General features: G+C 35.0%; 1 protein-coding gene across 5 annotated transcripts in view; it reads right to left on the bottom strand.

The window, feature by feature from the left end:
- Window positions 1-530: 530 nt before the first annotated feature.
- The window catches only part of SCEL (sciellin), a 69052-nt gene continuing 50924 nt past the window's right edge, over window positions 531-18658 (bottom strand). For all 5 annotated transcript variants that reach the window (XM_059839186.1, XM_059839189.1, XM_059839191.1 and 2 more), the window contains 7 exons: window positions 13646-13702; window positions 12583-12642; window positions 11011-11100; window positions 7619-7693; window positions 6250-6358; window positions 3843-3945; window positions 531-2819 (listed from right to left, as the gene is read on the bottom strand). In XM_059839186.1, the coding sequence (XP_059695169.1) occupies window positions 2803-2819; window positions 3843-3945; window positions 6250-6358; window positions 7619-7693; window positions 11011-11100; window positions 12583-12642; window positions 13646-13702 (511 nt within the window). In that variant the 3' untranslated portion in view covers window positions 531-2802. The remainder of the gene's footprint in view (window positions 2820-3842; window positions 3946-6249; window positions 6359-7618; window positions 7694-11010; window positions 11101-12582; window positions 12643-13645; window positions 13703-18658) is intronic.

The raw sequence follows: 18658 nt of genomic DNA, 5'->3' as shown, positions 1-18658 counted from the left end.
CTATCCCAACAGTACACACATCCCTATACGAAGAAGCAAGGAACAGAGGTGACCTACGAAATAAATGCAAGATCCATTTGATGTTTTTTACAAGCCTAGGTAAGGAGACTCTGCAAAGTAACAGAGAGTGTGTCTTGTCATACTGACATGATCTTTATTTCTGAGGAAGAGGATGAGTGGACAGTGTTACAGATGTTGATCACTCTGTGTCAAGCACTGACAGGGAGGGATGCTCAGGCTGAGTGTTCTGTGGGACCCTACACAGGATACAAAAGAATATATTAACACTGCAAAGATGTTCTTATGACATTCCTTGTTCTTGTAAGTATCAGTAGTTTTGAAGCAATCTACATATTTAAATGCATCAATATGCATTATATGCATTATTTCACTCCTTTCCTCTGATTGCTTGATTCCCCTCCCCATAGAGCGATGCCCCAGCTTTGTAAAATAAAGTATCCATTACACACTGAAAAAAATGGGCCTGATGAATCACAAACCCCCACATAATTTAGTACATCATCTCTCAATACAGCTTTTCAGTCTAATTTAATGCATTATTGAAGATAACACATTCATTAAAACAGCTGCCAGCAAACTCTTCATTTGTATTGTTTCATGGAAGGACTAGTCAAAGGGAAATGAAACACCACAGGCTAATGATATGCAAAAAGGACAAAAAACATTTAAGTTTTGATACATTGGTATTGAGATGTTAATATGATTTTTCTTAATGAGTACTGCTCTGCCAGATACGGTAAATCACAAACCTGATGTTTCTTCTTAGCCAGCTTGCAGCATATAATAAAAAATAACAAAATAACACATGGCAAAATTACCGGGGCTGTTCAGTGAGGATGGCTTAATGAGCACAGAATTATTGTTTCTTATTGCTACTTCTCTGTCAGTGAGCATTTAAGTAGCAGATATTTTCATCCAGAGTTCCTGGTCTCTGGGGGAGTGAACCGAAATCTCTCATCCCCTCAAATACTAGGAAGTCCTAGATTCTAATGTGCTGGCGCAAATTAATGTCTAATATCTTCCATTGTAACTGGGCTTTAGCAATAAGTGTTGGTCTCTCAACAGGACCAAATTTGTGACGTTAAAATTTTGCCAGTACTTTTTACACCCCATTGTACCATTGTTTACTGGTAAAGCACAGAGTTTTAACAATTATAGTTTAACTAGGACATGTCATCTGCAAGAGACACACACACCAGAAAAATTATCAATAACTAAAGATTTATTAGAGTTACTGACATTAATTAATAAGATATTCATAAAATTAACAAAACAAAATATCTGCTGTCTCATGTCTCCATTGCATAATCAGTCTGAACATCCTTTAAGCCAGATACATACTGATTCACCTGCAGGCCCAGTGGTTTAAATTACACAGACATCCATACCTCCTGCCTCCCCTATGAAATGTGCAGTCAAGGAGAGAGAGTTTGACTGGGACAGCTACTCACCAGTCTAATATTAACCTATGGCTGTAGTACTTTGCATGCTTTTAAGCTCTTGCCTAGGTCCAGCAGCCTTCAAACACTAGCTCTGTCTTTGTCATGTCCAGGAAGTCCATTTAAACTGAGATGTAAGAAAGAAAAATCCATTCTGAATAAACCATAATCCAAAGCATCTCATGACAAAGACTAGTAGTCAATGCGTTTGTCTGTCCAGTAAGCTACTGAACTATTGATTATTTTAGACAACATATTATAACTAAGCAGGAATTCTTCTTTCAGTTTCTATACTTATATTCTCTCCAAAAGGAAATTAAAAAAAGGTTTCATTGTAGTCTCAAAAGAAGGAGTGTAACTGACATAGTGTAGATGTCTAGAAATCTGAGCTGTTCATTCCAGGTTCCTTTGCAAACCATGGAAGTAAAGATGTATATTGATTAATGTCACAGTAAAATAGATGTTTGCAATCTGACCAATTGAATTGCTTCCTGCAAATGTCTGCTTTTCTATATAGGATAGAATAAATCAAGTATCTCAGAAACAGAAATCTACACTGTATATGTATAAATTTAGGCAAGATGAATCGATCCAAAGTGTTTCAATAGCCAATTTAAGTAGGAAAGATAAATACAACAAAGTAGATGTTTCATTATTTCATGGCAACTAGTAAGTGTGCACTGCTTAAAAAAATGGTGATACCAGAATTGCAAACATGGAGTGGTGTAGTTCTTAAAACCCTCTAGCAATTTTTGTCCAGATTCCTTCTGCAGTAGTAGAGATGCATTTTCCAAAAATTATTTGTTCCATCTCAAACTTATCATTTAAGTTATTTGAAAAGAACCTTTCTCTGGAGTTTGATGTCTCCCCTTGGAGGTGCAATATGAACCCACTTCCCTCTGCATGAAAAACAATAGTTTAAACTGAATTACTGACTTCTAAATGGCTAATCTTGATGAGGAGAATCCCATTCATGCTATATTAAGCAAACAGGTCTTTATATTGGAGGAAAAGAGAATACAGCCCCTTCAAAACAAATATGTAGGAATGTCCTGGCATTCAGAAAATTTCAATAAATTATCATTGATTTTACATAAAATTTAGTGGTTTCACAGATCTGATAAATATACTGACCAATGTCTTGTTTTTCCTCCTGCAATGAGTGTGAAAATGCATCTAAATTCTCATTAAAATAATTCTTTTAATAACCATGCTGTAGGACTTCATTCAGAGAATTCCCAGCAGTAAAAATGAATAATTTCCCACAGTGTTTTGAATTAACAGGCCAATACAGGTAACTAAACGATAGTAATTTCTTCGTCATACGTTCTGTACATCAAAATTAGTAGATCCATTTTTCTGCAAGAGAGAAAAGATTGATCAGAGATGCCAAGCAAAGCACTATGCTCTAAGTGTCCTACAAGGAAACTTCAGATTTTTTTTTTTCTTTTTTAGAATGTCTACTGAAGTCTGACTCTCTGTCTTGTAACTTGATGAAATAGGACATGCCAATTTATTGTGCTTAATATAGAGATCCTTGGTATGTCTTTCTACAGTTTTAAAACTGTTACTATGCTTTAATAATTTTCTAATCTGATTATTTGCAAAATTCCCCATTCCCATCAGATTTTGTAATGAGTTACTAACAAAAGTATTCTAAGAAAACAAATTTTTAATATAATTTTAGTTAACATGATCTTATCTCAGAATTACATAGTTGAAAATGAGCTTGTCAGAGTATTTCATCTATATCTCTGTTTGTATTAATTTGGTACAGAGGCTGATTTATAGTATTGTGAAATAATAATTGCCATGAAGAGAGAAGACTTAAAATCTAGCAACTTCTAGAAAAAATAAAACAAAATGTTTATTTGTTCCTGCCTTGCACATTTTTTTACCCACTTTGCTCCTCACAAAGGTAAGCATCATAATCACATGTAATATCTTCATTATGATTTCACAGATTTTGTATCTTCTCTCATCATAATTACTCCACTAGGTGAAAAAACCTCTGCACCCTGGCTTATTTGTTTCAGTAAAACAATCTGATTCTCAGGTGGCAATTTATTCTCACTTCCAGGGCAAGATGCCATTGCCTCCCTCTGCATGTCTCTATTGATTGCACAGGTATAACTCTACAGAGAGACCTGAAGAGATGAACTTGCAGTGTGACTAGATCTCCCTCACAGATACAGAATAATTGTGTCTAGAACCTGGGGTTGGATATCATCCTAAGCACCCAGACTTACTGAAGTAAATGCTTTGAAAAGGTTTAAGTACACACAAATGATCAAAAACTGTGTTGTCATATATTGAAGTCTTCTGAATGAAGTTCACTAAATGGTTTTTCCCACCTTCAGTATTATACATCTTGTGCCTTACCTTTAACTTTGGAATAACAAGGCTCACAGTGCACAGTTTGTTTGTAAATCCAAATGCTGTCTCCTGCTTTTAGATCTTCCAGAGGTCTCTTACATACTTCACACTTCAACACACAAGTCAAAGAATGAAGAAAAATTAAAATGAAACATGTCTCTAATACTCTTACCCACCATGTTTTCCTTTAGGAAACAAACAACCCCAGACTAGAATAGGAGTTATTAGTACTGCAATATGAAAAATGAACTCTGAAAGAGTAGTTTAAGAAAAGAAGAAGTTAGATATCTGACTATGTCACTTTTAGATATCTAAAAATCAGTTACCAGTGTCTCAACTGGTTGCCTAGGTACTCATTGCACTCAACAACCCTGTCCGTCCTCCAGACATTTCCAAAGGGCACTGTTACTTTCTCTGTCTTAGCTTAGGGTTTTATCCTACAATAAAATGAATTACTATTTTGAGAACCTTTTCCTTCTTCACTGAACAAAGGGAGAATGATCACACATAATCATCTAACAGAGAATAGATCTTAAAGAATCTAGATCTGCTTATTTCAAAATATCTTATGGCACTTTATCTTAACAGTTAACTGTGTTTCCCGTTCTTGCTGTTACCTGGACACTGCTTTCACAAACGTCTCAAAAAGGGTAATTTTTTGAGATAGAGAAGCATTGCCCATGTTTCACATAAGAAAATGCACAGATACACACAGAGTATGTTGACTTAGCAAGATCACAGGGAAAGCCTACAGTGGATCAAGAAGCATGGTAATTTGATACAGAAACTAGGATCTTGATACCCAGATAATTTTATTTATTTATTTAAATCTGGTGAAAGAATAGTAAATTCTGGTTTCTTTGGATATTTTATCCACTGATAAGTGAAAATCACCATTAGTATTAAGGTGCTATTAAAACAATCTGCTGTCTTCCCTGATTTTGTATTTCTTTGTTTAAATCAGCAAAAGGGTGGCCATGTGTTCAAAGCTCTCATGACCAATATAAGCTAGAATTTTTACACAGAGGAAAAAAAAGATCTAAAATTTGGGTTATTTAATTAATGTACTTTTTGTATATACCTTTACAAGGAAATTAAGATGGTGTACTGCTGTCAGCTATGTGCAAATCTCTAATGGATACAGGGTATTTGTAAGGAGCTAAATGAATATAAGAAATTGCACTACTTAGCTAAATATATACCTACAAGCATGAACCACAGACCTGCATCAATTGTTTAATTTTTTTTGCCAATGCTGTCATATTTGTAGTTATACAAAAATTAAGCTGAATATTCCTGGCCAAACAGGTCCCTATTTGATAGTAGGTAACAAAAAAAAAAAAAAATTTCAAAAATGTAAGTATTTAACAGATAATTCAGCCACTACCAGCATGATAATACTCCTATAGAAAAGCCCATTCTTTTTTATGTGGGTTGATCTGTCTAAAAAGAATGGAAGCAGGCCAGAACTTATATTTATTTGCAATAATAGTATTGAGGACATATTATATAGTAGTTCCCATGGAAGAAAATGCCTTTCTGGTGCTCAGAGAGCTCAGAAAGCCCACAGTAAACAAAAAGGACGTGAAGCTTCATACATGTGAAGTGCAACCTTACTGCTGTATTCTGATTAATGTTACTTTTCATGTAGTAAATAGGGACTGCTGTCAGAAGCAGAAGTAAAAGCTGTGCATGACTGGGTAGAAATATGAGCTATGCTAATGCAGTGACTTTGCTGAGTATTGTTTGTTAGAACAACAAAGTCTCTGTGTAGATGCAAGCAGAAATAAGACAAATGAGGCAGAAAGAGAACAGACTATGGGACTGAGAATTGCTAGGCATACCCTGAGAAAAGTTTAAGAGTGAATTTTAGTCTGAGGCCTAGGGTTTGGAATTACAAACAAAAGACAAATTTCTTCTGTGCTTTCATACTTAATGGAAATAGGAAAAAATTACCTTCTTTTTAATAATTAAGACTGGTGTGGATGTCAATCAAGAACAGCTAAAAAACTTCATAAAAACTGAATAAAATTTTACAACATGAAGAAAGTATAAGTTGATATGATTCACTGTATCAGACTTGAAGTGAAGGCTTATAAATGTGTAGGACTTTAAGAATACATTTAGCTGCATCCTTTATCCTGTTTATGGTTGCAAGGGAAGAGAGGCAAGGAGGAGAATAGAGGGAGAAGGAGAGAGGGAGATAGAAAGAAAAAGGAAAGGATTGTGTAGGGAGGAGAGGGAAACAGAGAGATTAGTATTTCCTACATTAATCTTCTCCTCCAGTCTCAAGACTACTTATTCTCACAGGTGGAGAAGGCCTAAGGCCTAAATAATCTCTTATTATATGTGTACTATAATGCAGGTATTACAATCAAATTTTATTTCTTGATAGCAGGTGAAATCTTCTTACCTTGAAGCAAGTCGAGTGACAGTGAATTTGCAAGGCATCTAAGATCATTTTGGCATCTATGCCCAAGGGCTTCCTGCAGTATGTACATATATCTTTTCCAATTATACTCCTGTGTATATAATATAACATCAGCTGTCAGAAAAAGAACTGCCATTGAAATCTCAAGCAGAAATTTGATAAGGTTAGCACACTGTGTGAGAAAGACATTTGTATACTGTACAATGGCCATAATGGGAAAATGTCATTTGTGTATTCTCTCCATTCCTGTTGACAGGTGTCATACACATGCTCCTATGATGGGCAAATTGCTGAGCTTAATTTTCAAGTTACAAAAATACCTTGGTAGATAGAATGGTCTTCTCTGATAAACTGAATTAAGCTGCTGAATGTTTGAGAGCATGTATACTAAACAGGGATAAGGTGGAGGGGAATGATTTTAATGTTTTAATCTCAAAAGTAAACTCGTCGTTGAATTCAAAGTGCCATAATTTGATCAGTCTGGTTCAAGAATTCTCTGTGATGCAGAGGTGCCTGAAAACTTTTTTGACTTTCTGCACTGCAGGCAGAACTCATACCTTCTTGGCAATTATAGCAAATTAATGTATGAACAGCCTACAGGGTATTCGTGACAATAACATTTTAAAAAATTTTCTCAGCTCTTGCTGCACTCCTATGTGACATCACTTTGTATTTTATCTAGATACAACTGTTGGTGTTGTTTTAGCATTACTAAATCAATGGCTCTTGATCCTTCCCTGTCAGTGACAAACTGCTGTACTAATATGTAATAATCCCCAGAGTTCCTTATCCTTATGATGGAAAGGATACAAGTTTTTCTGATTAGGTATTTCCAGGTAGTAGGGCTGTCCAAATGGAATTGAAAATTGTGGGCACTTTTCATTCTTTTTCCCCATGAGGTAAGTTATTACAGACTGAGCAAATATCCTGCTTATATTTGGGAATGTCTTACTGGTGTGAAAAGATGGTTTTCAACAGCACTGTCACGTGAACCTGTTCCTCCATGCTAGTACATAAATTTGGTCATTACCATTCTCACAAAGGAAGGAAATTTTGCAGAGTAAGCGGCTGCCTGAGATAGAAACCTACAGAATCACAAAGCCAACTTTGTCACTTAAGGCATTGGCTCTTGTTTCTATAGATATTTTCAAATGTCAACTGTGACAAACATAATATTAGGCTGCTGAACTGTGGTAATGATTTGATGGCAAGATCTCACTGAAAGAGAGCTTTGTACGAAAAGCTGTCTGATGACGGTGACTTCCAGGGCTCTCTTTTGTCTGAAGACTTGAATGCTTATGTAAATGTCTGTGTCCTTTGCTACTCTATGATGTTATTAATGTGTACTTACCGATCAGAAGTAGAATAAACAGTTTTGATAGTATTTCCAGTTATATTTTTTTCATAGCCACCGAGTGATGATTTGCTGTGAAGCAAAGAGTACATAGCTATCACTAAACAGTACTACATTTTTAAAGGCTTCACTACATTGATGATAATATGCAAAAAAAACTAAGACAACATGCTTGTAAAAAAACTCGGTGATGAGTTCTTTTTCTGTTTTTTTTTCACAATCATCAAGAATAATATATCAAATAAAGAGTTTAAACTAGTAATATAGTAAAATTTGTAATATAGTGTCCTTAGACTGTGTTCTATTTTTGAATGATTCTTCAGCACTTCAAAATTAAATCCATGAGCCCATTGAGCAAAATTTACATAACAGTATTGGGTTTCCTGTGCTGATATCTCAGCCTAAATGATACATATCAGAAAATGGTGACAGACTACTTTTTTTCATTTTCCTTTTCTTCTTTCACTTGTCCTCAAAAAGCTGTCAAACAGCCAAACAAAATTATAATATGTCCCTAGAATTAGAGTGAGAGTCTTCATAATACAGGCTTTTCAGTATATGATTTGTGTTCACTACAGTAACTGTATTGTTCCTTATATCAGAGTGGAAAGGAATATACTGAATTTGATTATCAGGGAAGTTAAATCTTGCATTTTTAACACTCCCATTTCCAAGTTACATAAATGTCAGTTTTGTTTCCATGAAAGGGATGAACATGTATGTGACAGTTGAAGAAGTAATCTTGCCATATGTGTTTTGAAGATTTCTGGATTGATTTATTTATCCTATTCTCCATAAATTCTCAAGGTATATAGTAATTATTACATGTTTCATATCACTCTTGAATAATGCTCTGCAGACCAGGAAATACAACAGATTGATAACATGTGTGTGTAAGGTGTTATGAAGCTCAGATACTCTTTTCTACATACCTGCATTTTGTAAAGTACATATGTCTTATTTGATTTCTGTGCAGCACCAGAAATGTGTTTAAATTGCAGTTACTGATAAGCTGAAATGATAAATGTTTTATTTATATTTCATAGAACATAACATAGAAATAACAATGGGCTTGTTATTTAATCAGAATGTAACAAACCTGGGTTTGCTCACCACAGAGGAATTATCTCCTCACATGAACACCTAGAGCTCCATTTACATTTCAGGTGAGATAAAAGTAAGCTTACTAAGTAGGAATGCAAACTAAAGTTAAGTGATCACCTTTTGAAAGAGTTTCTCTGACTGAGAAATTCTCTTGACCAAGAATGTGCTCAACACATGCCACAGGGTGGAGTATATTGCTAGTGTAGTTGCCTAAAGTTTCTTGCTACAGTGAAAAGTGGCAAAGGTATATGATTTTTTTGTTCCTGTAAAGTATGAGCCTGTGCTTGTTATTTTTGTTGTTAGGCTTATTTTTTCCCAAATCTTCCATTCAGCTTGTATTTAACTGTGGAATCTTGGGGAAAGTCGTGAGTACTGTGCATTGGACACTCAACATAATATGGGTATTTACATGCTGCATGCCTGAAAGTTACTTTATCTTACTGGAAATCAAGTGTCCTAGTGTAGAGAACAGCAGCCCTTGGATTTTACTAACTGTATTATGGTTGAAATACTCAAAAATATATATAATCACAGCTTAGGAAGAAAACCACAACTGGAGTGTGTAAAACAAAAAACGCTGAAGCCACAGCAAAAATATTTCCAAAGCATCAGTTTCTAACCTTGTCAACTGAAAGTGTATGGAAACTCAGAACATTTAAATAAATGCATAGTCTGACAGCTTGACAAGACACCAAGTGAAAACTGAGTCCCAGTGTAGCCTGAGAATTGTGCATCTGATCACGTCCCTTCTTTCAGTTCGTATCAGTCGCTCCTTTACTTGCTGTGGTGTGACTTGTTCATACAGCAAGTTACTCAACAAAAATACTCTGTAGAACCCATTGCATAAAACCTGAAAGAATACCTGACAAAGACCATTCATTTAATAAGTTTTCATGAATTAAAATGGGATTAGAGGTTCAGGTAGAGGGTATAAAGTCTATCAAGTGTAAGGTAACGTTGCATATTGCAGCACATTCTTTGCCCTGTTATTCTTCTACTACTGTTCTCTATTTTAACTTTCAAAGATAATCGGAATATTAAAACTCAGAGCCTGTATGTGCACAAAATGCTGAAAAATGCCAATTAATTTTTCTGTTGAATATTCATTTTTAATCTTAAATTGCTTTGCTTTTATTCTCAGCCATTGTATGGGTTTGTCCTTCAAGGTCATGCAGAATTTTCAGAATACACAGATTTCAACTGTACTCCAACTACAGATATAAGAATATGAGGGATTAAAGATCCTGTGCCCAATCATATCTACAGGAAGGATCAGGTGTGCATAATGTTAAGGATGGGGACATTGACTATAATTCCTATTAAGTGTCAGACTGTGACCTTTACTTTCCCTGTCAGTAAGCTCAATAGATTTCTCCTCTCCCTCCTGAGTCATCACCCCTGGCTCAGGCAGTTTGCAACTATTATACAGCAATACAAACCTATAGGTTATGCCTTTAAACAATCCTTCCTACATAAATAATCCATATAGATGGGTGGATTGATACTGAAGAGAGGTTTTCTTAATCCAAAAAGGTCTTTCACTCAAGAACTATATATTATACTTCTTGTTGTCATATTTTGACAAAAATAATTTTGACCATGAAGAACAAGATAACGTTTCCTTTTATTTCAGTTATTTTCTGATACCAATAGACATGGTATACAGCTAGTTCTATTAAATATCCCTACATCACATTTTTCACTCAGGTTTGCAATATGTGGGTTTGTAGAGGCAGAATCCAGCCAGGGCATAAGTACTGCAAGAGAAATGGTTTTTAAAATAGTTTGTTCTTGGTCAAAAAGTCAGAATCCCATGCCACAGTGTCAGTGGTTGGGTTGATGATATGTGGGTTCAGATTCATCCCATATAGGTTTAGGAAGTTAAAAAGGAACTTTAAAGGAAGGCACTTTAAGGGGCACTGTTTCCTTACAGTCTCATAAAGAAACAAGTTCATAAGAAATAAGAGCATTCAAGAAATGCCTTTCCTCTATTGATTAGATAAGAATTCTGGCTTAGCTGCCCTCTTAAATTTTATGTTTCAGCTCTCTCTCTAGAGCTACACATGGTGTGTCTTGTACTCTCTCTGTGCAGTAGAGTTAGGATTTGTGACCCTCTCTGCCTGGGATCCTGGAAGCAGATTTGGAAAGGGGCTGCCATGATTCCAGAGACCAATGAGAACTTTCTAAGCATTCCTGAAATTTCTTGCATAAAAAAGTTTTTTATGAATTTTTTTCAAGAAATGCCACTTTAGCCATTACAGTACCCAATTAATTTTCCACAGTACCTGGTCTTTTTTTCACTGTCACTAGAGTAGTTTATTTCTGGGAGATTATTTGGAGCCCTTGGAGGATTTTCATATGCTTTCTCAATTATCCTAAAATAAAAAAGAAACCACACAACAAGAAAATAAACAATTTTTAGAAATATGTTTCAGCTACACAGTTTTAATTTACACTTACAGTCATGAATTCAGAAGCCTGGACTAGAAAAAGCAGGTAAAATAAATTAACTTATTTTGGTTAAATCATTGCTGGTGAAAAATAATACAGTCATTGACCTATAATTTTTAGTCCTCCTTTATGCTGATATATTCATATATATACAACTGAAACTTCATCTAACTTTAATTGAACTCTATTTTCCTCAAAGTGCCCACTGGGGTTTTCAGCTATGCAACTCTCAGTTGTTGATAGCATTCCACATTTTCTTGTCAGTATTCCATTATGTTGTATTCTTAGGCTTTTAGTTCCAAATTTTCTTTTTTGGATATACTACAGTTGTGTTTTAATTAGAAATTACCAAATAAATGTAGATACATAGACTAATTTCAAAAAGCAGGACTATAATTCAAGCAAGAGAAACCTCCTCCTGCAGTTTTCCCTGCCACAAAACATGACAGGCAAACAAACATAAAAATAGACCTTGTCATACAAATTATGGGATATCAGGAATAAGTGCTAATAATATTTTTGATGATTTTACAAAGTAGCTCAGACAAAGGCTGCTCTTGTTTGGTTCTGCCAGAGGTTATATTAGGGAACAACGTGATCATTATCTGCCTTAACTCTGGATGTGTGGGCTGCAGCTTGATTATTTCAGTGAGCTTGCCAAGGACAGAGGCTCTGCTGAACGACCCTCACTCAGTGCTTGTGGTGCTTTATATGCAGAGCGGGGCTGCAGGAAGCAGCACCTCCTTTGTGCCCGACTCCTGTTGGGGCAGGCCCCTGTCAGAGCTGAAAGAGAAATTCATTCACTGGAGATGCTCAGTATATGCTTCCCTGATCAGACTGTCGAGTGGAACTGCTGGGATAAAAATATTTTCTATTAAAAAATAGAAAAACTGCCTATCTATACAGATGACTACATTCTCTCTCTTCATGTGGGTATACTACTAAATGGAAGACTCAAAAAAGACACCATCAGAATGGTGCCTAAAAACATATTACTAATCTCACTTTAATTGTCCAAAATGGATCCTAGATTTTGTAATAATGAAATCTAGTAGCAGTAAAGCTTTTCTACTAGGAATGCATTTTCTTATATTTGTTTGAGATGCCAGCAGCTGAATTCACAGAATACTTAGATAAGCACAAAAATACTTAGGAGGATCTTGTCACTAGTCATTTTCATTCTCCATGAGAGATTATAGGTTTGACTCGTTGCTTATCAAAATACATGCAGTTTTATTGTTATATTTGGTTAATCAGGCACATTTTAGAAACAATACAGATATCTTAACACTGGGCAAATTCTGTTTGCTTGTAATAGAAATTCATATTTTCTGGTTCTGCTAAACAGCTACAAGTCTTGATATTTGATCATTAAACTTTAGAGGGAATTATGCATTGATTCTCACCACTTTTTACTTTGGCCATCAGGAGACTTTACTTCAGTGTGATCCCCAAGATCCTCATCTCTGAAAGTGAGAAAGACCTCAGAATTAATAGAAGTATTTTATTTAACCTAAACATATTAAATGGTCTAAATTATTTATGCTGAAGAAGAAAAAAAAACTCTATGCATTTCTCAGGTAACACTCCTGACTACAACAAGTGAGTTATCTGTTCAGGCTTCGATATTTTTCAGTTTCTTTCCAATGTGACACTGCAAAAGAATTACAAGTGGCTCCGAAATGTCAAGTCCATTATAGTATTGTAGGGTAATTCAGGTTGGAATTCAGGGACTTCAGGACCTCTTTGGTCCAACCTTCTTCTCAAGGCAGGGGCAGCACTGAGGCCCGACCAGGCTTCTCAAGTATTTGTCTAGCTGGGTCTTGAAAACCTGCAAGAAGAGAGATGGCACAATCTCTCCAAGCAAGCTGCTCCAGTGCTGGACAGCTGTCCACACAGCCAGTCAGAATGTCTCATGTTTCAGCTCATGGCCGCTGTGTCACATCGTGGTGCCACCCTACCGGTGAAGGTCCTGCCTACATCTTCCAAACTGACTGTGTCAATTCAACTTGGTAACTGCCTTTCATTCAGTTCAGGCATCAGTAACATGAGCTGTGGAAATGGCTATCAAAGTGTGTCCCTTGCTTTGTTATCATATCCTGTCCAAATCTCTCTTCCAACTGCTGTTATCTAGGGTTGTGTACAATCTCTAGGTCCAGGTAGTCACATTTATACCAGTAACTCACCAATCATTGGCTGTGAAAAAGCTCATTTAATATAATAAACTTCATGCATTAACATATGTCAGGTATATAAAATATAATTTTATATTCATATTTTATATTAAATGCTCTATAATAAAAAATATTTCCCATTGACAAATTAAGTTTGAAGAAAGATCACAGTTGTCCTCATTTGAAAACAAATAAAAATCTAATTGTTTTTACTGAACAGAATCTATTAATACCAATATCAAATCCAAAATAAATATTTTATAAGTATATAAGAGGCAGATTATGACAGGCTTACCTCTTATTTTTCTGATCAGCAGTATTTTTCTCAGTCAAATCTGAAAGGTCTTTTCCTCTGAAAAAAAAACCAAAAAGAAATAGAACTGCTAAAATATTCCCTCTATCTAGGAAGGGATAAAGTGTCGTAAAAGAAAAAAATATATCTATGCACAAACATTTAGTTAATTTTATGTTCAAAATTTGCAAAAACTAATGTTCTTGAAGGAAATATGTTTGTTATTTTCCCCTAGGGAGGGAAAGTTCTGTACTATTTATTTATTTATAAAAATTGTTATCTAATACATCCAAGAAAATAAAAATGCTTCTTTAAATTGTATTAAATCCATAGTTTAAGATTGTTCTTTGCCTGTCAAGACAGTGAAGAAGAAACATGAACTTTCAAAGAATTTAGAATTAATTTACAGATTCCAAGCAGCTTAATCCATGTTTGCATCATTTATTTGCAAAATGAATTTTTATTTAAACTAAGAAACTTCAGCTTCTGAAGATAATACCAAAATATATGGCCAAATGTCCAAAATTTCACTTCTGGAATGACAAGAAATTATCTCTGTGTGTCATCACGGTTAACAATTAAAGCACTGATCATATCTGTATTTATATTGAAAATGTTAGTATCAGAACACTCGCGTATTTTACACATAAGGAAACTTTTTTCTTTGATTTCTAAATACAGTTGAACTAGAGACTAGATTTTCCTTTACTATTTTTTAAAATGGTTCAATGAATTCAAGAATGGAATGACTTATGCAAATACTGTAAGAAAAACCCCATAGTTCTCTTTGGGTAGAAGTAGAGAGCAAAACAGAAGGCCAAGTTAGCTCTGTGAAACTCCTAATTTGGTCTCTTCAATTCATGATAAGCATAAAACTTTGAATACTACTAAAATTCAATAGTGTCTCAAAACCTTGGACTCTATCCTATTAAATTCTCTGTGAATGAACATAAAAAAAAAAGATACCCAACTTAGAGTTTAGTGCTAAATGTGTATCTGTATTTATGCCTATGTGTGCATATATGTAAGATTGTCTGCTGTGAAACAGATGATCAGAGGTTGGCAACATTTATCTGCTGTTACTGTTTAGGACATGGTTCTTGAAATTTGTCTTTAGCATATCAGTGCTCAATGTGACAAATATTACATAGCTCTCACTAGCACAGTACCCCACCAGTTCCTCTCTTTCTCTGTGCTGAAAAGCTGCTTGCAGACCTCCAGAAACTTGACTTGAAACTCATTGAACTGACACACTGTTCAAAAAAGAAAATTCAAGCTTTCTTTCTTTATGGATTACTTTCCTTGCTGATTGAAATGCTTTGTTACACCTTGCTGGGCAAAACATTATCCCTGAGTTCTATAATATTTTGCTTACTGCCTCTTCTCTAACCATATCAAAGTATTTCAGTGATAGTTTAATTGTGGAAACACGTGAGGCATGTATGGAAGCTTGCCATAGGTAGTACTGGTTAAACTGACAGTGCACATGCCAGTGAATTAAGCTGTATTTCTATATTCATCTTTCTGTATAAGGAATACTACTCATTAATCTATTAACATTTTACAGCTTAGCAACATTACCTTCCCTGACATTCTCATAGTTGCAAACTACTCACTGCCTTGGAAAAGTCGGAACTTTGAACATTTACTCTTTGTCACTTGTGAAAGAACTAGGAATCACTTTGCTGAGGTTATTGAGGTCTTGGTTCCTTTAGAGACAGAACAAAACCCAGATCAAATCACAATTAGTATAGCCAGCTGTCAATTAGTCAAATTAAATACTCGTTTTAAAAAATGTTATAATTGACACATTCTTTATGAAAGAAAAAATTTAACTGATGACAATCATTTTAGTAATTCAAAGGTATTCATAGATACAGCAATATGCCCACCATATGCACATTAAGCACATACTCTTCCTGGAATAAAAAGACCAAATTATGTTTTGGAAACAAAGAGTTATATCTAGTGCTATTTTCAAAATGATAATTCCTGCTGAACGTGCATTGTGGACAACTTCAAAGAGTGTCTGACCTCAAACATGCTATGAGACAAAAAAAATCTTTACCAAGTAGCACAATCAACCAAGTACTCCTGATATGCGTGTGAATCATATCTTACCTAAAAAGTGATTATGGACTAAGTCTTTCTGTCCAAATTTAAAAAAAAACAAAGTCCTTTTGTCTATTTGGTAGGCTATCTAGATGAGCTTCTTCCCAAGTAAATTCTCATTTTTCACAAGAAATGTCATATTTGAACTGAGGGGTGCTGAGGTCTGGTTACACCCACTGATTCTTGCTCTTCCACACAGGGATAGAATGTCATTTATCATTACTATCTGATGTAAGGAAAAAAATCTCCCTTGAATTACATCTTGTTGGTTACTAATATTAAACATGTATTAATGTAACAAAATTATTAAAAATAGAAATGTAAATTAATGTATTTTATACTTTTTGAATGAAACTTTTAGAAGTATATGGCAAAACATGGAGTGTTGCTTTGAGTACCTTTATTTTCCTTCAAAGTATTGCACTGGTGTTAATGTTTCTGTCAAATACTTCACTTCTGTGAAAGTACATTTTCAAAAGACAAACTCCTCTATTTGAAAATTTTCAAGCAGCTTTACCTAAAAAGCTACCATCTAGCTCACTACAAAAAAATTATAATTTTACTCCTCAAAAGAAAGCAATGGGGAAAGAATGATGCCTTTGATGATATGAACTCCTATAGGACCTGTTATAAAACCTGGCAGTCCACAATGTTCCATATGTTTGTTTACTGACGTTTCATTCTGACCTGTTCTGTCATGAAACAACATCTCCATGGAACATAAAGGTAGCCTTTCAGGTTTCTTCTTGGTCATATTTGTCAGATTTGGGACTCCCTTTGATAAGTTTATCAAGATTTCTATTTTTTTAGTAATTAAACAGTCCAGTGCAAGGAGAGTCAACTGCCATTTAGCTAGAATTCCATAGCAGTCATTAATAAACTATATACTTGTGGAAAATCTCTTTATATTATCACAGATTTAGCACTTTTCAGAGTATTCCTTCAGAAACTGAAGCCTTGCAGTTATCCACAAATATCCTTTCCTTGCTGAACTGGATGGCAAATTGCTTCCTCACAATGTGAAGGTAGCAACACTAAAATTACAGTAAGTGTAAGCAAGAGCTCAGGTAGTACTTAACTTATATTTTTGCAACTTTTATTAAAAAAAAAAACAACAAACAAACCAACCAAACCAGATGTGCATATATCTGGCTTGAGTAAATATGTATTATTATTCTTGTCTCTTGCATCCTTCATGTCTTTCTGTTCTTAGAGGTATTTTAAATATTCACTTCCAGTCTTCTCTAAAGTCTGCTGAAGCTTTGAACTTGCAGCAATCTCAGTTATGATCTTTATGGTCTGTGCAACCTGTATTGTATATTCACCCAAAGCATAGGAAGCAGATTTGAGGCTCCTGTTCACATTCTGCTTGCAATCACAGGATTATGTGCAGTTTACTCAGCACAGTTATCAGTAACCTTTCTGCTGACTTCTGCTGCCTTTCCCAGCATGGAGCAATGGGAAAGCTGTGACAGTAGCAAAGCTGTGCCCTGCAGGCCACTGTCTGCATCCTCCTGTGTCTGGTTGTCAAAGGCATGTAAGCATTTGCAGAACCAAATCCCAATGTGCTTCCAATGAGATTTAGCTCAGTAATACAGATATTTTTGAAATTGTTACTCATGGTGTAGATGTAAAATATTCCATTCACTTTTTTATAATTTTCAATTTAATAGTTTTAATAATTCCTGTGGGCTCTTTCAGAATTAAATACCTTAATTGAAGAAGCCTTCCTATAAAAATATTCCAATACAATGCAGATAAAATATGCTCGGACAAGGTCCAAATACTGGAACTTTCTGTGTTAATCTTTGTAAGAAATGTTAAAATATCTCAGTATTATTGAATACTACATAATTGCATGAATAATGCTATAGAAATGTATTTTAGAGCGCTGGGAAGTTGTATCACCTATATTTTCTTGTACGTAGTAGCTTTCTGTCAAACAGGAAGCAAGAAACTCCTTTGAGATAAGCAGGAAAGATTCTGGCTCCAAGACATGTTCTTTTTAAGTTTTCACATATATTTTAACACTCTTCCCACATAACTTCAGATTTCTTTACCTTAAATTGCTCTGTTCACTTTGCACAGAGTTTTCAAAAACAGAATGACAGTTAACTGAAATAGCTGAAACTTGGCCTACTGCCTGTTTGGAAATAAGAGGGGAAAGAAATTTCCAATAATTTAAGACTTATTCCTTCAGAAATGCATGTACTAGCCCACATTAATCCTTGGTGCAACTCGAAGGATAGAGGAGTTAGTTCCCTTCTGTAATCTTTAAATCATCATGACTTTGTTGCCAACAGCATTTTGTTACTTCATCTCACATTATTCTGCTCTTGTCAGTGCTTTGGGTATCCCAGTGCACTGACTGGCTTGCAAGAAAGATTTTACTTGCTATCTAGGTGAGCACTCATTGTCATCTACTGATGTCCTGCAAGTTCTTTTCCTTGAGATGGCTGGCTTAGTGCAAAGCACAGGTCATGGGATACACAACTGCAAGCTATTGGTTCAAGCATAGTTTAGGTTTTTAGCAACTGAAATTAAAGAGCTGTTATTTATAAAAAGGACAAAATGTAAGGTAGAACAAACTGTAGGACATGGGGCATAACTCAGAATTTATCTGATTGTGCTCAGGGCATTCTTTTGCTGACTTTTTACATCTCTCTTTTTTCGCAAAGCTACATTTACTTTAGCATTAGCACACAGCACTATCAACCAGTTGATATTAGAACATAATCCAGCCTCACATTGAAAGTTAGAGTAGATCTGAATTACAGAACCTAAACAGAATTTCAGGTAAGGTTTCATTTGAGAGTTGTTACTGTGTTAAAAATCAGCAATATAAGTTACATATTTTTTAATACTTCTAAAGGATGATAAGTATTAAAGTAGGAAAAGACTAAC

Source organism: Haemorhous mexicanus, chromosome 2 (assembly GCF_027477595.1).
Source record: "Haemorhous mexicanus isolate bHaeMex1 chromosome 2, bHaeMex1.pri, whole genome shotgun sequence".
Taxonomy (NCBI): domain Eukaryota; kingdom Metazoa; phylum Chordata; class Aves; order Passeriformes; family Fringillidae; genus Haemorhous; species Haemorhous mexicanus.
Note: the sequence above shows the minus strand (reverse complement) of the source record. Positions and strands in the feature narration are given on the sequence as shown.